A 26,511-nucleotide genomic window follows, 5' to 3' on the forward strand; every position below is an offset into this window, starting at 1 on the left:
GGTTCCTTTGTGCAACATATGACTACAGCTATTAGTGAGCTTTTTGTTTGATGCCCATTGACTATATTTAACTTGGGATCCTGATGCCACTATATGTTAATGGCTTACTTTGATGTATGTCTATTGATAATTGCAAATCAACAGGTAATCTCAATCTGCAAAGGAGTGAATACTGTGATTTAAATATTTTTAACATTAAGAAACAGGATCTAAAAATCATATTGATGGACAGAATGTGGAAGTTCCAAAACAAATGATAAATTATTGCTTAATGGCTATGTTGTTGGTAAATCCCTCAACATAGATTTTAAATGGAAAACATGAAAACCCTTTGTTGTATTATCATTCTTGATCTAAAACATGGAATTGCAAAGTAACAACAAAAACAAATTCAAAACAATCTTCATAATTATCACAGAGGAGCAACATTTCAAAAAAGTAATCTAAACTAAACAAAGATATTATGAACTAGGTGAAAGATCACAAAGTTCTTGCATGGCAGCTAAAAACAGATCAGACTTCTAAAACAATAAATGCAATTCGAACAAGAGTAAATAAAATTACTTATAAACCTTTAGAAATTAATGAAGCTTTTAAGAATTTTTATTCTGAGTTGTACAAATCAGAATCACAAAATGACAATGTCAAGATAGAAAGGTTTTTATCACAAATAACTCTTCCAAAATTAAATACGGAAGAACAGAAGGGATTAGATATGCCTTTTACATTGAAAGAGGTCGAAGAAGCCCTAGGATCACTTCAAAGTAATAAATCTCCAGGAGAAGATGGTTTTCCGCCTGAATTCTATAAAAAGTTTAAAGATTTATTAATTCCTCCTCTTATGGAGTTAATACACCAAGCGGAAAGAACGCATAAACTTCCAGAATCTTTTTCGACAGCTATTTTAATAGTATTGCCAAAAAAAGATAGAGATCTTTTAAAGCCATCATCATATAGACCAATTTCTTTATTAAATACTGATTATAAAATAATAGCAAAAATCTTATCTAATAGATTATCTAAATGCTTACCAAAATTAGTACATATGGATCAAACAGGATTTATTAAAAATAGACAATCAGCAGATAATGTAACTCGCTTATTTAGTATAATTCATTTAGCGCAGAAGAGGGAGGAAATGAGCGTGGCAGTTGCTTTAGATGCAGAAAAAGCATTTGATAGATTGGAATGGGATTTTTTATTTAAGGTATTGGAAAAATATGGATTAGGAGTATCTTTTATAAAATGGATTAAAACTTTAAATACTAATCCCAAAGCTAAAGTAGTGACAAATGGTCAAATTTCAACACCATTTCAGTTAACAAGGTCAACTAGGCAAGGTTGTCCATTATCACCTGCTTTATTTGTGTTGGCGATAGAGCCATTAGCTGAATTGATTAGAATGGACCCAGATATTAAGGGTTTCAGAGTTAATCAGGAAGAATACAAGATTAACTTATTTGCTGATGATGTTCTGCTTTATCTAACAAACCCATTGCACTCGTTGCGTAAATTATCCTATAGATTAGAAGAATATGGGAAAATATCAGGTTATAAAATAAATTGGGATAAAAGTGAAATTTTACCTCTTACTAAAGGAGATTATAATCAATGTCGATTAATAACCCAATTTAGATGGCCGGCAAATGGTATAAAATATTTAGGTATAAGAGTTGATAATGACATAAAGAACTTATACAAATTAAATTATTTACCACTATTGAAAAAAATTCAAGAAGATCTTGATAAATGGATGGTATTACCAATAACATTAGTAGGTAGAGTAAATACCATAAAAATGAATATATTCCCTAGATTACAATACTTATTTCAATCACTACCAATACAATTACCCCCAGAAGTTTTTTCAAGAGCTGAATAAATATGTGAGGAAGTTTCTTTGGAAAGGTAAGATGTCAAGAATATCGTTGGAAAAATTGACATGGAAATTTGAGCTAGGAGGGTTACAACTTCCAAAGTTTAAGAATTATTATAAAGCAAATCAACTTAGATTTATTGCATCTTTTTTTGAGAAAGATAAACCGGCATGGATCAGAATAGAACTGGATAAAATATGAGAAAACATACCAGAAGACTTTATATATAAATGGGAATCTAAATGGATACGGGAAAAGAAAGAATCTCCTATATTAAAACATTTGATTGATTTATGGAATAAGATAAATGTTGACGATGAGACAAAGAAATCCTTATTAGCAAAGAGATCTTTAATTCAAAATAGACTTATTCCTTTTACAATGGATAATCAACTTTTATATAATTGGTTTCAAAAAGGGATTAGATATATAGGAGATTGTTTTGAAGGAGGTATATTAATGTCATTCGATCAATTAAAGAATAAATATAAAGTATCAAACAACACTCTTTTTTGTTACTTTCAACTAAGGGCTTATTTAAGAGAAAAGTTAGGTCAAACAATGTTATTACCGAAACCCAATGAAATAGAAACTTTAATTCAAAAAGGAAAGATTAAAAAATTTATCTCTTGTATGTATAATTTGATTCAAAAACAGGCAATTAAACAAGGAGTCCATAGGTCAAGACAAAAATGGGAAAGTGATTTGAATATTAAAATTGAAGAAAAAAACTGGTCAAGACTATGTCTTGAGAGTATGACAAATACAATAAACGTTCGATTAAGGTTAGTGCAATACAATTTTTTACATCAACTATATATTACACCACAAAAAATAAATAAATTAAACCCAAATTTATCTGATCAGTGTTTCTGATGTAACCAAGAAATTGGTACTTTTTTACATTCTACTTGGTCTTGTTCTAAAATTCAACCTTTTTGGACAAATTTAAGAGTTTTATTGGAACAAATTATTGGAATACAACTTCCACACAACCCAATATTACTTTTACTAGGTGATATTGAAGGGATAAAACCAATATCCAAATTGAATAAATATCAGAAAGAATTTATAAAAATTGCATTGGCAGTAGCCAAAAAAGCTATTGCAGTGACTTGGAAATCGGATACATATCTAAGTATAGATCGTTGGAAGAACGAAATTTATGGCTGTATTCCACTTGAAAAAATTACTTATAATTTAAGAGATAAATATGAAATATTTTTGAAAATTTGGCACCCTCATTTACAAAAGACAGAATTAAATATATAGGTGCTCCGAAGATGAAATAATTGGTTACTTGGGGAAAGAAATAAATATATATACTAAAGTTATTACGAACTCCATGGAGCATGTGGGGATCTTCCAATATCCAGGCTATTCTCACAAATGTGTTGTCCAAACACTGGGATTCAGCACCAACTATCTTTGTTGTTGAGGACACAATGCAAACAGATGTTTCATGGCAAAAAGCATCATAAAACAAGCAGGTTTAAACATTTGAAAACACTTGTTGTTGGCCAAGTCTGATGTCAGGACTGAGCAGTGGAAAGCCCAGAGGAAAGATAGCCTGAATACAGAAATGTAGGGGAGGAGTGGGACATAAACTGGCAGGTGAGCAGTGGAACCAGATTTTTGGGAGGAGGGGGTAAGGTTAGGTGTAAAAGAAAAAGAAAAAACTGGTAATTGGGGAACAAAACATTAGTTGTGTGCAATTGCATCCATCAGACACTATATCGTGCTTAGGGTGAATAATTTTTTTAAATAATATTAGCTGACGTTTAAAAAATAAAATTATTTTTCTCACTGATAGTTGGCAAGAAATAATCAGTAAGACAATTCAAAATCGTTTTGCTCACTACGGTTTCAAGCATTCAGGCTTGGAGACAAGAGAAACAGCCAGGAGTGAAAATGAAACGATTTCACTGCTTCAAACAAGTTAGGAACTACGAAGAATTAAGGTAACAACAATCATCTTGAATGTTACAGTGAAAATGAAGATTTGGAGGATGCAACTGTTGAAAGTATTGTATGAAGGCAGGCCACTATCCGCACTGATTTTGTTCATTTATGGTCAGTCAAGAGAACACATCAGCGTACATTGGATGAATCCCTCTGTTAATATCCATTAGGAAATAACACACATGTCCATGAAGATTCTCAGTCATCCAGGTCATTGTATATCAAGAAGTAAATCAAAGCAACTGGACTTGCTGTGCTGTCTAAAAGGTCTTTTGCCACTCATCTGAGAGGCTTTTTCAGTTCTGATTCATGGTGGGTATTTTTCTGGCTTATAAACTCTGTGAGTTGTTTAAAAGTATAGCAATCACATGAGGGTTACCCCTATGAAAGTCATAGGGGTAATGAGAAGGTCATTAGTCTCATCCTTGCGTGAATGGAGGTGTGAACTGTCGTGGAGATGTTAAGATTACATTGCAAGTAGCTGATAGGTGGTGTTGTATCCCACCACCTCTATTCAAACCTCCGGTTTGACAAAGATGGCTTCTTTAACCCCTCTGTGGTAAACTATGTATACCTGTCTGGACACGCCCCTCTGCTGACTGCTTCTGTGACTCCTCCCACAGACCCCTGTATAAAGGCGATTGGGGCACTGCTCCTTCCCTCAGTCTTCGACACGTCGTGCTCCCTTTTTGCTGTTAATAAAAGCCTATCGTTCACTTCCAGTCTCCTAGAGTTATTGATGGTGCACCATCCTCTTTCAAACCACACATATTCAAGAGTGTCCCTTGTCCTTTAGGTGTAGATATACAGTCAAGTTTTGACCAGAGGTGTTAGCGCCCCTCTGCTGGGGCATGTGTTTGTGAAGCAGTTGTTTTGTCTTGCCAATATACAGATCTGAGCAGTTCTCATCCATGAACAGAGGGGGTGGAGTATGACACCACCTATTTACAACACAGTCCTAACATCTCTACCCCAGCATCGCCACAACATTTCACACCTCTGATCATTCAAAGATAAGGCTAATGACTTCCCATGACCTCTATGACTCTTAATGACCCTCATATGATTGCTATACTTTTAAACAACTCAGTTTATAAACCGGAAAACTACCCACCATGGATTAGAACTGAAGAAGCCTCTAGAATGAAACATCTTCTAGACAACATAGCAAGTTCACTTGCCTTGATTTACTGCTGCTTGATAAACTATCTCACAGCATTATAGTACCATAGTATTATTGGTAATTTTTATCTGTATTTCACTTAAATACTTAATTTGTTACTCAGATAAACTGCAGTTTCTCTTTTTTCTTAAATACCTTTTAAACTATTTTCCTGAAACGTTAACGAATTAAGACAGCTGTTTAACAAAATGGACCAAGATATACTGATCCTCATGTGTCCAAATTAACAGTGGATTCCACTGACACGTATCAGAGAGAGGGAGGGAGAGGTGAACATTTGACTGGTGGTGGGATCCTGTTAGAGCTGGTGGAAATTGTGAAAGATGGTGTGCTGGATGTCGAGGCTAGTTGAGTCATGGCGATTACCAGAAGAACTCTATTCTCTGTTCTCTCTGGAAAGGGGAGGGGGACAGAAATGGAAGAAATGCCTGCGAGGATTCCATCATTTACTATACACACACACACGCACGCAATGCCATGTGTTTCCAAAACAGGTTTGTTTTTAATCAAAATATAAACACCGCCATGCACATACCGAAGAATCTGCGTACTAAACGCGCAAGGTAGGAGCCGATGTCTTGAAGAAAGTGGCGTATTAAAGCTTTATCTTTTTACGAGGCTCTCCACTGCTATGATTGACAACTTGCACTACGGTATCTCAAAGCACGGAAGGGAGTACTGTACACAGTCTAGACAGGACATGGGCTGGCTGACCTGCCAAACCCTCACAGAGTGATCGGCACCAATAACATTTCCAGGACACGCGGCGAGGTGACACTGCTCGGCCTTTTCCATAATAACTAATATTGGAAAGGTGGCAGGTAGAAGGCAAAGCACTGGGTCTGAACTGATCCCTACGCCGTCCAACAAAATATGCCCCACCTTCCTCGCTATCCCTACTCACCTCCTACCGAGTGGACTTTTTTTGATTTCCTCGGGAATGGCATCTTTCTGGGAAAACGCCGGCCGTCAGAGTCATGCTCGTGTCCTCCAGCAGCGGGTTCTTTGCGGCACTCGCTCTCGGCGGCGAATGGTTGGATCGCCGTCACCCAGCAGCCGCGCCATGGCTCCGGCAGATCGGGAGCGTCATGATCGGAGAGCGCATTCAGCACAAGCAATTATCGGGATTATCAGTGGCACACAGACTTCTGTCGTTCACCCAGTACAATACACTGCTTTCAACAAGAGCAGCTCAAATCAACGCGCACATTTGATCATCTCAATCCAGTTAATTGGAACCGTTTTTTTAAGAGTTTAGAAAAAATGCCGAGGTGTCCCCTTATCTGTGAGAGATCGGCCGTAGTTTAAAATTTGTAGATATCTTGTTCGTCGCGATTTATTTTCACCAAAAATATACATTTAAAATAACACCCAAATCAAGATATTATTTCCATGGCATTCTCTTCCTCCAGCTTTGCTACTACTAATCTGCAACTCCTTCGTGTCTATTTTCTAAATCTCTTAGTCCCAGTTTCCCATTTGTCTGCTGTCCTTTTTTGGTTTGGTCTCCCAAACACTTTATTTCATGCATGTTTATATTATCTACTCGATTTATAAATTTTACAATTGGCACCCATCACCAGGTGATGGGCAGATTACCAGGCCAGGTAAAATGGTTTCATAAAAGTAACATTAATGCATACTATGAAATAAAATATAGTATATTAAAGGTAGCTAGGCCTTGAATTCAAGAAACAAAGAGCAAATCACTTGATGGTGCAATGGGAGGTGGAACCAAACAAAACCTAAGACCAGATAAACGGACTTGTCAAAATAAATCTAATATCTCCCAATATACATGATCAAATGATGGAGTTAATTTGATGGGTTGAATAGGCCAATTTTGTTCCTATGTCTATGGTCTTACATTAAAATCAAAAGACTGAAAGGGCTCTCAAGTGTTTTTAACTTAATGTGAACATGATCTGAGGTGAAAAGTTAATTTTTGTCAAATTTTGATAAACACAGCAAGATAAATCATCTTGTCAACACCACCAGCATTTCAAAATACAAAAGGCTACACTACATAATTATGCATGTATACCCTTGTGGCCCTTTTAGAATTAGAACTCTGATTTAGATTGCCTCTTCCCATTTTTGCTCACAAAATCAGATAATTTTCATTTCATTTGCCCACTCCACATCCCTGTATATACCTGTTTCAAGTCAACTGTCTTCCTTAAATTCCTTAAATTAAACATCATCTGAAAGTTTTGCTTCATCAACCCAAGTTTTGGGTGATTTTAACCAGGCCAGTCTGAAAAATATCACTAAGCAACTACCATCAACAGATCACTTGCTATACCAGAGGAAACAGCACACACTTGACCATAGTTACATCACTACCAAGAATGCCTCCTGTGCTATTCCACGCCCTCACTTCCATAAGTCTGGTCACCTAGCTGTACTTCTACTCCGAGTATAAGCAGAGACTGAAGACTGCAGCACCAGTAGCGAGGACCAAGAAGATTTGGACAAGGGAAGCACAGATGTACCTATAGGACTACTTTCAATCGGTGGACTGGACAGTATTCAGGGATTCATCTTTGAACCTGGATGAGTTTGCTGCAGTTGTTACTGACTTTATGAAAACCTGTGTGGATGAGTGTGTGCCTACAAAGACATTCCCAAACCAAAAGCCGTGGATGAAACAGGTGTGTCGTCTGCTGAAGACTAGATCTGTGGCATTCAGGTCTGATGACTCAGGCCAGTACCAGAAAACCAGGTATGATTTGCAGGGGGCTATTTCAAGGACGAAGAGACAATTTCAAATGAAGTTGGAGGCAACATCGGATGCACAGCAACTCTGGCAGGGTCTGCAAAGCGAAAGCCAATAGCATGAATGGCAGCGATGCTTCACTACCAGATGAACTCAACGCTTTCTATGCATGCTGTGAAAGGGAGAACACAACTACATCAGTGAAGAACACTGCTGCACCTGAAGACCTTGTGATCTCTGTCTCAAGAGGCCAATGTTAGACTGTCTTTAAAGAGAGTGAACCCTCGCAAGGCAGAAGGTCCCAATGGACTACCTGGTAAAGCTCTGAAAACCTGTGCCAACTAACTAGTGGGAGTATTCAAGGCCACTTTCAACCTCTCATTGCTACAGCGGAAGTTCCCACTTGCTTCAAAAAGGCAACAATTATACCAGTGCTTAAGAAGAATGATGTGAGCTGCCTTAATGACTATCACCCGGCAGCACTCACATTTACAGTGATGAAATGCTTTGAGAGGTTGGCCATGACTAGACTGAACTCCTGCCTCAGCAAGGACCTGGACCCACTGCAATTTGCCTATTTCCACAATAGGTCAATGGCAGACGCAATCTCAATGGCTCTTCACATAGCTTTAGACCACCTGGTTAACACAAACACCTGTGTCAGGATGCCTTTCATCGACTATAGCTCAGCATTTAACACCATCATTCCCACAATCCTGATTGAGAAGTTGCAGAACCTTGGCCTTTTACCTCCCTCTCCAATTGGATCCTTGACTTCCTAATCGGAAGATCAGAATCTCTGTGGATTGGTGATAACATATCCTCTTCGCTGACAATCAATGCTGGCACACTTCAGGGCACCCAAGGTATGCACTTTTCTCTCTGTTACCATCAGGTAGGAGATACAAAAGCCTGAAGGCACACACTCAGCGATTCAGGAACAGCTTCTTCCCTCTGCCATCCGATTCCTAAATGGACTTTGAAGCTTTGGACACCACCTCACTTTTAATATACTGTATTTCTGTTTTTGCACATTTTTAAAATAATCTATTCAATATATGTAACTGATTTACTTGTTTATTTATTATGTTTTATTTATTATTATTTTTTCTCTGCTAGATTATGTATTGCATTGAACTGCTGCTGCTAAGTTAACAAATTTCACACCACATGCCGGCGATAATAAACCTGATTTTGATTCTGAAAAGGGCATGCCCTGGGTGCTGGAGGTCATTAATAATGGATGCTGCCTTTCTGAGACACCACTCCCTGAAGATGTCCTGGGTACTTTGTAGGCTGGTGCCCAAGATGGAGCTGACTAGATTTACAACCTTCTGCAGCTTCTTTCGGTCCTGTGCAGTAGCCCCTCCATACCAGACAGTGATGCAGCCTGTCAGAATGCTCTCCACGGTTCAACTACAGAAGTTTTTGAGTGTATTTGTTGACATGCCAAATCGCTTCAAACTCCTAATAAAGTATAGTCGCTGTCTTACCTTCTTTATGACTACATCAATATGCTGGGACCAGATTAGATCCTCAGAGATCTTGACACCCAGGAACTTAATGCTGCTCACTCTCTCTACTTCTGATCCCTCTATGAGGATTGGTATGTGTTCCTTCGTCTTACCCTTCCTGAAGTCTACAATCAGCTCTTTCAGTCTTACTGATGTTGAGTGTCAGGTTGTTGCTACGGCACCATTCCACTAGTTGGCATATCTCACTCCTGTATGCCCTCTCACCACCACCTGAGATTCTATCAACAATGGTTGTATCGTCAGCAAATTTGTAGATGGTATTTGAGCTATGCCTAGCCACACAATCGTGTATACAGAGAGTAGAGCAGTGGGCTAAGCACACACCCCTGAGGTGTGCCAGTGTTGATCGTCAGCGAAGAGGATATGTTATCACCAATCCGCACAGATTGTGATTTTCCGGTTAGGAAGTCGAGGATCCAACTGCAGAGGGAGGTACAGAGGCCAAGGTTCTGCAACTTCTCAATCAGGATTCTGAGAATGATGGTATTAAATGATGAGCTATAGTCGATGAACAGCATCCTAACATAGGTGTTTGTGTTGTCTAGGTGGTCTCAAGCTGTGTGAAGAGCCATGGAGATTGTGTCTGCCATTGACCTATTGTGACAATAGGCTAATTGTAATGGGTCCAGGTCCTTGCTGAGGCAGGAGTTCAGTCTAGTCATAACCAACCTCTCAAAGCAGTTCTCACTGTTATTGTCAGGTAGGAGGTACAGAAGCCTGAAGGAACACACTTAGCAATTCAGCAATTCACACTTAGCTTCTTCCCCTCTGCCATCCAATTCCTGAATGGACATTGAACCTATGAAAACTACCTCACTTTTTAAAATATACAGTATTTCTGTTTTTGCACGTTTTTAATCTTTTCAATATATGTACACTATAATTTACTTACTTTATTTATTATTATATTTTTATTTTTTCTCTTCTATATTATGTATTGCATTAAACTGCTGCTGCTAAGTTAACAAATTTCACGTCACATGCCGGTGATAATAAACCTGATTCTGATTCTGATTCCAAAACTATTATAAAAATTAAGAAAAGCAGTGATCTTATTACCAGTATCTGGAGAACTCCATTGAATACCTGTGTCTGACCTTTCTTCATAAGTCAGTTCTAGATCTTAGTCAACAACTGCAACAATGTTAAATTAGATATCATATTCAGCAACTGTTGACAGGGTATGTATGTGATACCATGGTTCTGAAGCAGCAGATTACTTTGTAAATCTATGTACGAGAGCAGTTATCCATCACGTTTGTAACCTCTAGCATCAGTAGTGTGCCTGTTCTCCCTTTTATGCAGAGCTTCTGTATGCCCCCAATGCGTGGACAAGGTTTATCAATACTATTCCAAATAATCGTCCTTTATGGGCCAGGGATTCCCAAGAATCACTGGGGATGTTACCCTATCCTTCCCAGCAGTGTATTATTGATTTTTTTTAACCTCTGTCCTGCATGGAAAGTTTTTTTTGTGACAGTGCTCAGAATGAGCAGTTATGTTTTGGGAAAATCAGGGCCTGTCAATAGAGTCAACAAGAGTAACTAGGACCTTGTATTGCAGTTGGTGCTGTTCTCTGCATTTATTTCAAAGATGTTGCATGGTGAAGATTATGTCTGCCATAATTCAAAGTAAACTTATTATCAAAGTATATATATATATGTCACCATTAAAACCCTGAGATTCATTTTCCTACATGCATACTCAATAAATCCAATAACCATAATAGATTCAATGGAAGACCGCACCAACAGGGAGGACTATCAGTGTGCAAAAGCTAACAAACCATGCAAATACAAAAAGAAAGAAAATGAATAAATAAATAAATAATAACTACTCTATTGAGCCCATGATTGTCTCTATTGCTTTTCTCCAATACAGGCATTGAGCAAAGCTGAAGTTGATGAGGATGAAAGCGGAGGACGGATGGGTGTTCGACACAGCGTGCCTTCTTTGACTGGTCCTCCTCTCCCTCTCACTAGCTACCGTTGGAAGAAAGTGCAGGAGCCTTGGGATCCACGTTGCAAGAATTGATCAGGCCAAGGCTGTGCACTCGTTTTGAGGAACTTTGAGGTTCATGTTGCAAGTACTTCTGGATTCTAGTTACTCTTTTTTTTTGCTAATTTTGCACGGTTTGATCAGAGCGATCAATTGGACTGGGGCACTTCAGTGAAGAATGGCCCTGCAGCGTTTTGGTAGCATGCTGCTGATCTGAATACTGCTGGACACCTGGTTTAATGTTCAATATTCTAAGTTGTTCACTCACTTATTGCTATTTGCGCATTTTGTTCTTTTTTCATGCATTGAGAGTTTGATATTTTCGTAAATGGGTTAGAACATAGAACACTACAGTACAGTACAGGCCCTTCAGCCCTCCATGTTGTGCTGACCCATATAATCCTTAAAAAAAAAGTACTAAACCCACACTACCCCATAACCTTCCATTTTTCTTTCATCCACGTGCCTGTCCAGAGGCTCTTAAATACCCCTAATGTTTTAGCCTCCACCACCATCCTTGGCAAGTCATTCCAGGCACTCACAACCCTCTGTGTAAAAAAACTTACCCCTGATGTCTCCCCTAAACTTCCCTCCCTTAATTTTGTACATATGCCCTCTGGTGTTTGCTATTGGTGCCCTGGGAAACAGGTACTGACCATCCACCCTATCTATGCCTCTCATAATCTTGTAGACCTCTATCAAGTCCCCTCTCATTTTTCTACGCTCCGAAGAGAAAAGTCCCAGCTCTGCTAACCTTGCTTCATATGACTTGTTCTCCAATCCAGGCAACATCCTGGTAAATCTCCTCTGCACCCTCTCCATAGCTTCCACATCCTTCCTATAATGAGGTGACCAGAATTGAACATTGGTCTTTGGTGTTTCTTTGTTTCATGGCTGCCTGAGGGAGGATGAATCTTAGAGGTGTATTCTTTGATAATAAATGTACTTTGGATCTTTGAAGCAGACAGTCAGTATACTCTCCACCACATATCTATAGGACTTTGTCAAAGTTTTAGATGTCATGGCAAACCCTCACAAACTTCTAAAGAAGTAGAGGCACTGTTGTGATTTCTTTGTAATTGCACTTATGTCCTGGGCCTAGGACAAGTCCTCTGAAATGATAACTCTGAGGAATTTAAATCCTCTCCACCTCTGATCATGGACCTCTGGTTTCCTCCTCCTGAAGTCAATAATCAGCTCCTTGGTCTTGCTGACATTGAGTCAGAGATGGTTGTTGTGGCAACACTCAGTCAGATTTTAAACATCCCTCATTTCTGCTGATTCGTAACCACCTTTGATTTGGCCTATGACAGAGGTGTAGTCAGCAAACGTGAATATAGCATTGGAGTGTGCTCAGCCACACAGTCACAAGTGCAAAGCCAGTAGAGCTAAGCACACAGCCGGGTGATACATCTGTGCTGATGAAGATTGTGGAGGAGATGTTGTTGCCAATCTGAACTGACTGGGGTCTGCAAGTGAGGAAATCGAGGATCCAATTGCACAAAGAGGTATTCAGGCCAAGGTCTTGATGCTTACTGATTAGTTTTGAAGGGCTGATAATATGGAATGCCGAGCTGTAGTCAATAAAGAGCATTCTGATGTACTGTATGAATCTTTGCTGTCCAAATGTTCCAGGGTTGAGTGAAGAGCCAATGAAATGGCATCTGCTGTGGACCTGTGTGCTGGAAGGCAAACTGGAGCAGATCCAAGACACTTTGCATGCAGGAGTTGATATGTTTCATCAACAACCTCTCAAAACACTTCATCACTGTGGATCTAAGAACAACTGGATGATAGTCATTGATGCAGGATATCTGTGAAGCTACCACACAGAATTACATATACAACAGAAACTTCCTGGCTGTTCTGTTGAAGATGTATGTTCTTAAACTAACTGCAGTTTTTGCCAAGCTGCTGTTGCTATAATATTGGCATCTACCCAACAAAAGAAAATTGCCATCTATCTCTTATCCCTAAAAAGAGAACAAATCTAATCTAGCTGATTAGTTCCACATCATTCTACTTAGACATCAGCTAAGAGATGGAAGAAAGTGCTGTGCTAAGTTTGGGCTTTGCCAGGTTTACATCTACAGACTACATTACAATCTTGGTTCACAGATGAATCGAAGTACAAAATTGCAGAGATAATGCAACCATCAAACTACCATGAAAAATTGAAGGCAATGAAAATCATAAAAAGGGTAAGTTTCCATTGGCTGGCAACATACCCAAACAAAAAGAAACATGGAGATCATACAAATCCAAGTTCATAAATCAAGGAACTCTCTGAAATTCTTTAGCCATTTTAGTGATCTTTCTTCCATCCTTAGACTGGAAGTGGAAATGCATGCACAATATTCAATTCCATGAATCAGACTAGTCTTGCATCCAGCAAGAATGGGAATTTTCTTCAACCATGAGCTAGTAAGATTCAATTTTCATTATAAATTATGAACTTACATTACTGCTTCTGATTCAGCCTCCACATGATGCAACTCAGCCTGCAGGACAGCTGGATGTGTAGTCAACACTGCATGAGCTGGTGTTGGTTTTATTTTGAGCTATCTCTTTGCCCACACTATTGTGCCCTCATTCCTCCTTGTTAGGAAATGGAATTCTAGATTTACAATGTTTTGTATAGAAATTAAACTTAGCTCTCAACTAGAGACATAGAACACTACAGCACAGAAAAAGGCCCTTAAGCCCATCTATACTGTGCTGAACCATTAATATGCCTAGTCCTATCGACCTGCTCCTGGACCATAGCCCTCCATACCCCTCCCATCCATGTACCAATCTAAATTTCTCTTAAATATTGAAATTGGCCCCACATCCATCATTTGCACAGGCAGCTCAATCTCACTCTTACCAGCCTGAGTAAAGAAGGTCCCTCTCATATTCCTCTTAAACATTTCAACCTTTTATCTTGAACCCACGACCTTTAGTTGTAGTCCCACCCAACCTCAGTGGAAAAATCCTGCTTGCACCTGCCCTATCTATACCCCTCATAATTTTGTATACTTCTATTAAATCTCCCCTCATATCTTCTGCATTCTTGGGAATAAAGTTCTAACCTATTCAACCTTTCCCTATAACTCAGTTCCTCGTCCCAGCAACACACTTGTAAATGTTCTCAGCACTTTTACAATCTTCCTTACATCTTTCCTGTAGGTAAGTGACCAAAACTGGACTCAATACTCCAAATAATGCCTCACCAACGTCTTACACAACTTCAACATAACATTCCAACTCCTTATAAATGAAGGCCAATGTGCCAAAAGCTTTTTCTTACAGCCCTATTTACATGTGACACGACTTTCAAGGAATTATGGACTGTATTCTCAGACCCCTCTGTTCTACCTCTCACCATCTAAGACTACCCTGGCTGGTCCTCACAAAGTGCAACACTTCACAACTTTCTAACTTTCTGCATTAAATTCCATCTGCCATTTTCAGCCCATTTTTCCAGCTGGTCCAGATCTCGCTGCACATTTTGATAGTCTTCCTCATTGTCCACTACACCCCCAAGCTTGGTGTAGTCTGCAATTTTGCTGATCTAGTTTACCACATTATCATCCAGGTCGTTGATATAGGCAACAAGCAACAACAATCCCAGCACCGATCTCTGCGGCTCAGCACGAGTCACAGGTCACCAAAGAGAACTATCAACTACCACACTGTGGCTTATTCCTCAAAGCTAATGTCTAATCCAACATACTACCTCATCTTGAATGCACAGCAAGTAAACCTTCACCAACCTTCCATGCAAAGGCCTTTCTAAAATCCATGTTGACAACATCCACTGCCTTGCCTTTATCAACTCTCTGTAAAACTTCCTTGAAAAAGTCCATAAGATAGGTTAGACATGACTTACCATGCACAAAGCAATGTTAACTACCCCTAACCATTCCCTGTCTATCCAAATACTCATATATCCTGTCCCTTAGAATATCTTCCAATAACTTTCCTGCCACGGATGTCAGGCTCACCGACATATAATTTCTTGGCTTATTTTTAGAGCCTTTCTTAAACAACAGATCAACATTAGCCATCCTCCAATCCTTCAGCATCTCACCCGTGGTTAATGATGTTTTAAATATCTCTGCTAGGGCCCCTGCTACTTCTGCATTAGCCTCCCACAGGGTCCGAGGGAACAGCTCATCAGGCCCTGGGGAGTTATCCACCCTAATTTGTCTCAAGAGAGCAAACATTTCCTCCTCTGTAATTTAGTACAGGGTCAATGACCTTACTGTTGCTTTGCCTCAGATCTATAGACTCTTTGTCCATCTCCTAAATAAATACATGCGAAACATTCCATTTAAGATCTCCCCATCTCTTTCAGCTCCACTTAGATGATCTTCCAGAAGACCAATTTTGTCCCTTGCTATCTTTTAGCTCTGAACATATCTGTACAAGCCTCAGGATTCTCCTTCACTTTGTCTGGTCAAGCAACTTCGTGTCTTCTTTTAGCCTTCCTGATTTTCTTCTTGAATGTTCTCTTGCATTTCTTATACGCAAGTACATCATTTGTTCCTGTCTGCCTATGCCTGCTCCTTCTTTTTCTAATTTGGGTCTGAATATCTCTGAAAAACTAAAGTTCCATAAACCTGTTATCCTGGTCTTTTATTCTGACAGGAACATACAAACTCTGTACTCTCAAAGTTTCACTATTGAAGGCCTCCCACTTACCAAGTACGCCTTTGCCAAAAAGCAACCTCTCTCTATCCACACTTGCCAGATCTTTTCTGATAACATCAAAATTGGTTTTCTCCAATTTAGAATCTCAACCTGAGGACCAGACCTATCCTGTTCCATAATGGTTGAAACTAATGGCTTTATGATCACTAGATGCAAAGTGTTCCCCAACAGAAACTTTGTCTTAACATCTTCAGTTTTTACTTTCTACCTAAACTTTTGTTCCATCTCAGCTCCTCTTCTTTCTCATCTATCCTTCCAACCTGCTTTAATTAAAACCACAGTTTTAATGCTTGTCTATTTTTTATTTTATTGTAAAATATTTTAATGTTATTAATTAAGATGAATATAATTTAGATAAATAAGACTGAAACAGCTTTCCCTAAAAAAAGTTTGATCATGTGGGAGTTCAGTAACTTTGTCAAAATGCAACAAAGCATATGGCTTTGAGAAGTTGAAATTACATTAAACAAAATGCTAGTTTCAAAAGTTCAAGAAATGGTTTACAGAGCCGCATGTGGAGATCAACTACGAAACTCTCAGAAAATCCCCCCTTGTGATAGAATATTCCAGGGTGTTGTTTTTTAAAGTGAATCACAGGCTTGCTGCAGTTAAAAAATATTTTTGTGTAAAGTGTAATCTAGAATTTCCAGAAGACATCATTGGAGAAATAACTGCAATTAACTAAGTTTCTAAATTCTGAAAAGTTTACCTAAAATAGACCAAAAATGTTTTGTATTTATAATGCCCAGTGCAGTACACATTGCTTTAAAATGTTAACAGATCTGTCAATGAAAACTGCAGTAATTTGCTCGTACATCTTCTATTATTATTTATTCATGCCGTAGCTCCTTGGCAAGCTTTTAAGATGTGAAAGCAACTTGTGAATCACCAAAATGCTAAGGTGCAGTTCCAAATGCATTATCGTTCTAACTTGCAATTTAATTTCATGTAACCTACACTCATGCAAATATCTAATCAGCCAATCATGTGCAGCAACTCAATACATAAAAGCACAGGGACACAGTCAACAGGTTCAGTGGTTGTTCACACCCAACATCAGAAAGGGGAAGAAACATAATAAATTAGTTGCTGTCAAATGAGCAAAATGACAGTGGCTGGAAAAACATACTGTACTGTTCCAGAAATCTTTCCACATTTACAATTATTGTGGCTATGAATAAGATCATTTTTTGCAATTTTTGCATGAGGAAAAAAAAAGTAAATTTAGAAATTGATAATAGTCCTTGAAAATAATATACAATGGTACAGACATGTTTCATCTAATTAGAGACTAATTATAAACTGAAATTAGAGTCTACAAAATATAGGAAAGATCTTGTACAGTAATGTTGTAATTTTATTTCCTTAATCCTATAAATCAATGAACCAGATTAGCAACAATAATTCATCTCTGTAATTACATCCATGCAACAGCTTCATCAAATGGTCTGTCCCATTTCAGTGAATCACTGTCACTCCCTCACCCATTGCAAATTGATCAGGGAGACTGAGGTGGGGGATTAACAATAAACAAAGGCCTGCTGTACAATGGATGCTCCTGAACAGCACTATATTTAACTAATTTATTCAATTAATTCAAAAATAAACAAACCACATTAATGTTGGCCACTTGTTGATGTCTAACCATGTGCATTTAGATATATGTGCTATCATTAATACTTAATGACTTGTAACTTGTTTTAAATGTTATGACTTCCTGATATTTCACTTGGCCTAATTATTGAAGCAATGTTGAACCAAAAATGTCAAATGCTCCTCAAAAAAAGTACACCACAGTTACAGAAAATTAACAATTTATCAATTGACTAAAGCCAGAGGTGGAAAGGCAGAAGACTAATGTGCCGATCAATCACAGCTCAGAACTTACCAAGATGATTAGTACAATTCTTCCAACATCTTCTCCATTTATCTATGTAACCATTCGACTCTATGAAAAAAAATCAACGTTAGAGGAAATGTTGAGGCTATCAATCAATATGTTTATACTTCAAAATTTTAAATAGTATTTGTAGCCACATATAAACTATTGTAGAAAGAACATAAACACAAGAAATTCTGCAGATGCTGGAAATTCAGAGCAACACATAAAAAATTCTGGAGGAGCTCTGGTGATTGGGCAGCATATATTATTCCTTTCTATAGACACTGCCTGACCTGCTGAGTTCCTCCAGCATTTTGTGTGTGTTACTCTGAGTAAAAAGACCATACCCTTCTTATGCACTCTCATTATACCAAACTTCATTGTTCATTCCAAGCCACCATCAAAAGTAACACTGACAATGCTTCTTGCTGACATGATTTTAAAATACTCTCAACAATGATTTAACAGTCTCTGTACTGAGTATAGGTAATATATCTTTCTTAATACTTACCGCTGTCAAGTTTCTGTTGAAAAGGATACCTTGTGTGCACCTTCAAGCTGAACAACCAATTCTCACAGACTGAAAACCCCCAGGAGACATTTTAATTAACTTTTTTAAACTATATAGAATTCAAGTGGAAGCTGAAATTTAAAAATATAAAAGTTTGGGGAATTTACACAAATTCAAAGCCTGATAGTTTAAGAAAAAGATAGTTTGCAATTATACCTTGATAAGCCATTCAAAACCTAAATTTAAACTTATGAACAAAATAATTTTAAAGCTGTACCATATAGCCTACAGTAAAGTAGGGACTACTTTATGTTTTAGTAACACGTCGTTGAATGCGTTATTAGGCACATATTGAGCATGTGCTATTAGGCACGTATTGATCTGTACGTGTGTGTCAAGTTCAGATTCTGCCAGTAAAGAACCATGAACCTTGGCTCCCATCTCCAGCGTTTTTATTAATAGCATTGTTGTGTAACCAGGCCACATACACAACAAAAGCATGTTAAATGTGATTGGTTTGCAAAAAGCTTAAGTTCAAATAAGTTCATTGATTTCAGAATGACTGTGTGGAGCTGATGCACCATCAATAACCCTCGGAGACTGGAAGTGAACGATAGGCTTTTATTAACAGCAAAAGGGACCACGACATCTCGAAGACTGAGGGAGGAGCAGTGCCCCAACTGCCTTTATACAGGGGTCTGTGGGAGGAGCCACAGCAGCAGGCAGCAGAGGGGCGTGTCCAGACAGGTATACATAGTTTACCACAGGAGCACCATTTGTGAAGGTACACTTGGCATTACTGTCAACCAGCTTGGCCCTTCCAGTTTTAACCATACTTGTGTGGAAATTGTAAAGTTTATGTCAGAATAATGACTGGTTCAAAATCCTGACCAATAAAACATGCCATCTCATTCTCTGCTTCTGAAAACCTAACACCTTCACTCCTCTCTGTCCAAGAAAGATCAAGTTCTACAAAAAGTGTACCCTAGAATCTTCTACCATCATGACCAACAGCTGACTTACATAAACAAAAGAAAGTCTATAGATGCTGGAAATCCACACAGCCTTGCACAAATCACTTTTGAAAACTTAGCTGTGATATTTTAAAGTCACTTGGCAGCACTCTACTACATAATTCCCTGCAAAATGCAGTACTATGTGTGTGTCAGGATGACCTGTAACATTTCAAACCAATGACCATTCTTCATGAAGGAGGCTAGACAAAATATTGGTAGAAATGGTTGCATCGGAGGGAAATTGAAATTTAGTAGTTCAATCAAAGGGGAACTTTACCAGAAGCTCATTTAGAAAATCATTCACTCACAGTTAATACAGACCCACAATATTTGTTGCTCTTTACCTAATGAAAAGAAACTTTCTAATCATGAACAGCCACATCACTTCCAAGAAGCTATTTTACATTTTAAAGACACCTCACAGGCATAAATTGGAAATGAAGTATATCATTTAAGAATTAGTCAATAAAATGTGATGTAAGGCTAATAATATTAATGTGTTATCTTGAAACATCCTTGTAAATAGTATAACCCCATTTAACCAAAATGGTACAGACAAATCAAATTAGACTAATTATAAAGTGAAATTAGAAAATATAAATATTGAAAAAAGTCTTGTGTAGTAATTTTGTTTACTCGGTCTCAAATCAATAAACGATATTAGGAGCAGTAACCCAAAATTATATCAGTGGAAACTGTTTCATAAAAAGAAATGGCCCATTCTTATCTCCTACGAGGCAGGAGGTACAGAAGTCTGAAGGCCCACACCACAGGCTCAAGAACAGCTAATTCCCCTCAACCAGATAGTTCTTAAACCTATCATCAAAACCTTGATCACTACAGTTTAGCAAGACTATGACCATTTTAAAATAAAATAAACCTTTTTGATCTAATTGTGCTTGTTCTTTTAAAAATTGTTTATAATTTATGTTTTTATGAGAATGCTGTTTCTATGATGCTCTGTGTCGATAATGTTATTGTAACTGTTTTTCATTGCACCTGTGCTTATGACAATAAACTTCAATTTGATTAAATTCCATCTGCCTATGCTCCACCCGATTTTCTATCTGACTCATATCCTATTATAGCCTTAACCAACCTTCTTTGCTATTCACAACGCCAACAACTTTTGCTACAACTGCAAATATACTAATCATACATTCCTACATCCATATGCAAAGTCATTTACACAAGCTATAAGGGTCCCAGGACTAATCTCTGCGGTACACCACAATTTACAGACTTTCAACTAGAAAAGCATCCTTTCACTACCCTCAGGTTGGAGAAGCAACATCTCATATTCTGTCTGGGTAGCCTCCAACCAGACGGTATGAACATCAATTTCCCACATTTCCAGTAATTTTCCCCCTCACCCTTTCCTCTCCTTCCATTCCCCACTCTAGCTTCGCACTCACCTCTCTTCTTCCCCTCACCTGCCCTATCACCTCCCCCTGCTGCCCCTCCTCCTTTCCTTTCACCCATGGTCTTTTCTCCTCTCCTTCCTCTCCAGCCCTTTAGCTTTTCCACCAATTATTTCCCTGCTTTTTACTTCCTTCACAGCCACTTGGCTTCACCTATCACTTTTAAGAGAAAATATGCAGTTGCTGGAAATCTGAGCAACACACGCAAAAATGCTGGAGGAACTCAGCAAGTCAGGCAGCATCTATGGAAAAGAGTACAGTCAAAGTTTCGGGTCAAAGTCCTTCCAGTCAGAGAGCAGCAGGGATCACAGAGGGGGAGCAGTGAGAGAGGGTTTCACAGAACTCTGGAAGGGAAGATTTAAACTTCTTCAGTGTAGGCATCCCTGGAAGAGACTTCGCAGTGTAGAAATCCAATTTTCAGCATCTGCACAATCTGTTGTCTTTCTGATTTTCTGCTACTACCCTCTACTTCCTATCACACTGCCAGTTTTGGATTCAATTAGCAAGCTTGTGTGTCTCAACAATCTGGATTTGTCTACCATGTACAAACTTGTCAAATGCCTTAATAAAGTCCACTTAGATGATATATATCCTCTGCCTTTAATCTTTTCATCTGTTGCCACAAAATACTGAATCAAATTAGTGAGGCAGTATTTCCTCCACACAATGCCAAACTGTCCAATCATCCTGTCTTTCCAAAATGCTTATGTAAATTCCATATTAAGGGGAACCAAGGCATAAATGAACACAATGTTACAATCTTTAACTCCACACTACCACCTACCATTTCACCTCCTTATGTATTGTGCTTTACACAAACTGTAGGAAATCTACCAATCCATGTGACACACTGTTCATTAAATCCCTCCAACTAGAAAATGATATATTTATGCCTACTTGATTACCTGAATCATGAGTTTTATTTTCCACAATAAGCTTTGATACACCGCCTCATCAAATGTCTTCTGGAAATCAAATACAAGGAATCCACCAGTTTCCTCTTTGTCCACCACATAAGTTTCTTCTTCAGACAACTCAACTAATTTCGTCAAACTGAATCTCCCTTTTGTAAAACCACATTAACTTTGCTCAATTACCTTGAACTTTTCCAATTGCTTTGCCGCCATCTCTTTATTAATAGCTTCTTACATTTCCCAATGACAGATATTAAGCTATATGGTCTGAAATTTCCTGCTTTCTATCTCCTCCCCTTATTAATAAAAAGGAAGGACATATACTATTTTGCAATTTCATGGCACTTTCCAAGAATCTAGGGGATTGCAATCTACTAGCCACTCCTTTTAAAACACCAGGATGAAATCCATCTGGAGCCAGAGGCTTCAATCCACAAAATAACATTTGACTCAGCAGCACGACTAAGATGGCTCTAGTTTTGAAGTTCCTTCCCCCCCGTCCTATTTATAGCCCTTTCTGGAATACACAATGAGTGTTTATTTGCAAACTGGTTTTCCCCTTTATTAATTCCTCAGACTCATGTTCAATAGACCCATTATTAACTTTGTTTTTTCATTTTGCTTATTTTACATGTATTTTATACATATTTCTAGTTAGTTATTTTTCATACTGTTTCTTTTTTCTTAATCTTTCAATCATTCATTGCAAAATAATTTGTCTAATATTCAGACCTGACATCCACTTTTACACAATAAGCAGTTTCCTTTAACAGAGTTTTCCGCTAGCTTTAACAGTTTTAACTTAACCACAGATGGTAAGTTCTCTCCCTAAGCTTTTTTTTTGCTGTAAAGAATCCATTCTATGAGTCTGAGTAATCCCTTTAAAACTACTATTCCTTAATTAACTGGTCCTTTAACCTTATTGCCAATTCACTTTAGCTCTATAAACTAAATTAGTGTTAGAAAAAGTACAGCAAAACACTTTAGAGAGTTTAGTTGAGCACTGCCATATATGGTTGTCATCTTGACTGTGCCATTAAGATTAGCACCGAAGAAAAAGCTTATCTGGAAGAATTACTAACATCAATGAGTGTTAGCCTGAGATATTAATATCACACTCATGATGAAATTGACATAATTGTCTATTAATCGTCATCTCAGCCACCAGATGCTTTGAACCTGAAGCCAAGCTTAAACAGAAAAAGAACTTAAACCAGGAGTTCCGATTTCAAGCAAAACCTTTATTTAGCTCCTCTGGTCTTTTGCTGAGGGAACACCACCAAATGTAGCAACATCATATAAAAATAAGAGGAAAGAGTTATTCAATCTATAGAAATCTATATGATGTATGATTTTAAGAATATAGTATATCACTGCATGGCTGCAGAGCATCTTTAAAGTAGAGGGTGAAGAGTCAGAAGTTGTGAACTTCATTGATCCCGACAATCTAGGATAATAAAAAAGGATATATCAGCTCCTACTTTGTCACAATGGTTCTCTCAAGTGATGCTGTGTCTCAGTTTGGAGAAAATTAGAAGTCGAACCTTTGAACCTTTATTTGATTTTGAGAAGAGATGGGGCTCATTTGCACGTTATTATCATTTCAGTTAATTGATAGGTTTCCTCCACGATCTAAATGTAAATTTTTCTTGATATATCTTTCTTTCTTGTTGGCGGTTTGATGTTTATTTTTAGAAGCTTTTTGTATGATGCATGGCTCTGGGGTTGTACCCCCAGTGGGTTTCTTTTTTTTTCTCACTTTTCTTGCTTAGTAGGGTTTTTTTTTTATTCACAAAAATTTTCAATCCTTAAGATAATTTCTTCTTTTTTGAGGCATTGTAAGTGTTGTTACTTCAATGTACTTAATAATAATAAAAAGATTTGAAAAGAAAAGATAATAAAAAAGGAGGAAGATCTGGCAAGTGGGCTTTCAGGCAGTAGGAAAGAGATTAAAAAGCAGAACTTCAAATGTACTAATCTCCAGACTAATCCTTGTGCCACGTGGCAACAAACAGAGCAAGAGCAGAGATCAAATGGATATATGACGGGAGAGATGGTGTTTAGATATCTGGACAGAAGGGATATGTAAAAATTAGACAGATTACAGCTCAACAGGACTAGTATATATACTTGCAGTGGAGTTTGCTGTTAATATTGTAAATAAACTTGGCGAAACTTTTAACAAACTTTTAAACAAACTTTCCTGAATATCCAAAAGAATATTCAGGAATGACCAGAAACAAGACAGTAGGAGGAAGCTGGGAAGCAGACAGTGAAATAAATAGGAATTTAGCACCCGGGCCTCAGGGAAAAAATAGATGAGGGTAGCATAGAGTGGTAGGCACCATCCAATATTGGGTAAGGAAGGCCAGCATAGCCCAATGACGTTTACTCCCAGGAAGGTGTGGTCCAGGTTCCCTAGAAGGTTCCATAAATAATATTCCTTGAGCTTCAGCAGTGGAGTTTAAGGTGGTGCTGAGACATGGTGACGCATTAATGGCAGCAAACAAATCTACTCTATTAGTCACACTTTTTCTGGACAATGATCATTCCAATCAATAGCCTATAACTTCCCTTTCAGAGTTGTTCTTTGGAACCACCTGTAAAATCTGGCATTTTGTGGTGTTCTGGAAGGATTCAGTGAACCGGAGTCTCGAAGAAGCGGTACAGTTGCAGTGGTGCTGCGGGCATGGGCCAAATTGAGGCAGCAGGGCCCAAGCCCAAGAGCAAGGAGCAGGCCAGCTTTTGACCAATTTAAGTGCCGGGCTAGATCGAAAAGGTTGGGTATCAGCTGAATTGACATGGCAGGACCTGGGTCCGAGAGTGAGGAAGGAGCTGATGTTTGGCTGATTTAAATGCCAAGCCAGACTGAAAAGGTTGAGGTGTCGGGCCGGAGGCAAGGGACAGACCAGTGTTCGGATCACTGCTTTGCGAGGTTTACTCATCTCTGCACTGAATTGAGGCTGTGGCCTGCAACTAACGGCTCCTGAACCGGCTTTGTAGCTGTGGACTCACTTTTGTGAACTTTTGTTCTGAGTCTTATTTGTTTATTTTATTGTTTGCATGATTTGTTCCCTTTTTTTGCACATTGGGTGTTGAATGGTCTTTTTCAAGGGGTTCTATTGGGTTTCTTTGTTCTTGTGGCTACCTGTAAAGTATACAAATTTCAAGGTTGTATGTAGTATACATGCATTAATATTGAATGTCCTTTGAACTTGTGAGATTGCAGCAGATATACCAGGGTGACTGATACCCAGAAATATTGGCTAGATTTCCCAAACGATGCTAAATAACCCAGTGTTTTATAGGACAACACAGTGGCTTGCCTCAAAGTACCAGGGACCCATGTTTGTTCCTGACCTCGACTGTCATCTGTTTGGAGTTTGCCTATTCTTCCTGGGACCACATCAGTTCCCCCCCCCACCCCCCAGGTGCTCTGCTTTCCTCCCACATCCTGAGGAAGAGCAGGCTGATTTCTGACATAGCCACTGTCATTTTCCCTCAGTGGTAAGTGAAGGGTGGAATCAGGAGGGAGTTGAGGAGAACGTGGGGAGAATAGTTAAAGAAGGTGATTAATGTAAGAGTAATGTAAATGAATGGTCAGTGTAGACTTTGTTGGGAAATAGCCTGATCCTATATCAATATAGAAATGATCATTATCACATTTCATTCCAAATTTTTAATCATATATTGCTGAAAGGAAAATGTATGCAACTGAATTTCTGATACTTTATTTTTATCTGCTATATATCCAGAAATGAGCTTATGCTGGTTAAATCTGATTAACTCCAGCAGAAGCAATTAATATTATGACATCATCTGAGATCAAATCATGGTAATGTTCAGTTAATATTTCTTAGGTATGATTTGTCACAATACATTTTTTAAATGAATTTTATTCATAAAATTATTTAGAAGAAAAACTGTTCAATGTCTTTTCATAGAAACACAGAAAACCTACAGCACAATACAGGCGCTTCGGCCCACAAAGTTGTGCCGAACATGTCCTTATCTTAGAAATTACTAGGCTTCCCTATAGCCCTCTATTTTTCTAAGCTCCATGTACCTATCCAAAAGTCTCTTAAAAGGCCCTATCGTATCCGCCTCCACCACCATTGCCAGCAGCCCATTCCATGCACTCACCACTCTCTGAGTAAAAAACTTACCCCTGACAGTACCTACTCCCCAGCACCTTAAACAGTGTCCTCTTGTGGCAACCATTTCAGCCCTGGGAAAAAGCTTCTGACTATCCACACGATCAATGCCTCTCATCATCCTATACACTTCTATCAGATCACCTCTCACCCTCCATTGCTCCAAGGAGAAAAGGCCGAGTTCATTCAACCTATTCTCATAAGGCATGCTCCCAATCCAGGCAACATCCTTGTAAATCTCCTCTGCACCCTTTCTATAGTTTCCACCACATCCTTCCTGTAGAGAGGCAACTAGAACTGAGCACAGTACTCCCAAGTGGGGTCTGACCGGGGTCCTATATAGCTGCAGCATTACCTCTCGGCTCCTAAATTCAATTTTCATTCTTTATATTGATAGTCATTGCTTTCTGTACTGTTTCATTGCATTCATACACATCAACAGCACTGCTGTCACTGGTGTGGCCCTCAGGCGAGGTATACTACTCCTACAATTGAGAGACCCATCATCTCCTATAGCAAATGAACTTAGATAGATAGATAGATACTTTATTCATCCCCATGGGGAAATTCAACTTTTTTTCCAATGTCCCATACACTTGTTGTAGCAAAACTAATTACATACAATACTTAACTCAGTAAAA

The 26,511-nt window shown here is 38.4% G+C and overlaps 1 protein-coding gene across 6 annotated transcripts in view; it reads right to left on the bottom strand.

Moving 5' to 3' along the window:
- The window catches only part of atp8a2 (ATPase phospholipid transporting 8A2), a 461,717-nt gene that overhangs the window by 426,435 nt on the left and 8,771 nt on the right, over positions 1-26,511 (bottom strand). For 2 of the 6 annotated variants that reach the window (XM_073043757.1, XM_073043755.1), the window contains exon 3: positions 17,861-17,920. In XM_073043757.1, the coding sequence (XP_072899858.1) occupies positions 17,861-17,920 (60 nt within the window). Of the gene's footprint in view, positions 1-5,926; positions 6,187-17,860; positions 17,921-21,899; positions 21,919-26,511 lie in introns of those variants that run through there. The other 4 variants (XM_073043759.1, XM_073043763.1, XM_073043758.1 and 1 more) reach the window with 4 other exon arrangements.

Source organism: Hemitrygon akajei, chromosome 4, assembly GCF_048418815.1.
Source record: "Hemitrygon akajei chromosome 4, sHemAka1.3, whole genome shotgun sequence".
Taxonomy (NCBI): domain Eukaryota; kingdom Metazoa; phylum Chordata; class Chondrichthyes; order Myliobatiformes; family Dasyatidae; genus Hemitrygon; species Hemitrygon akajei.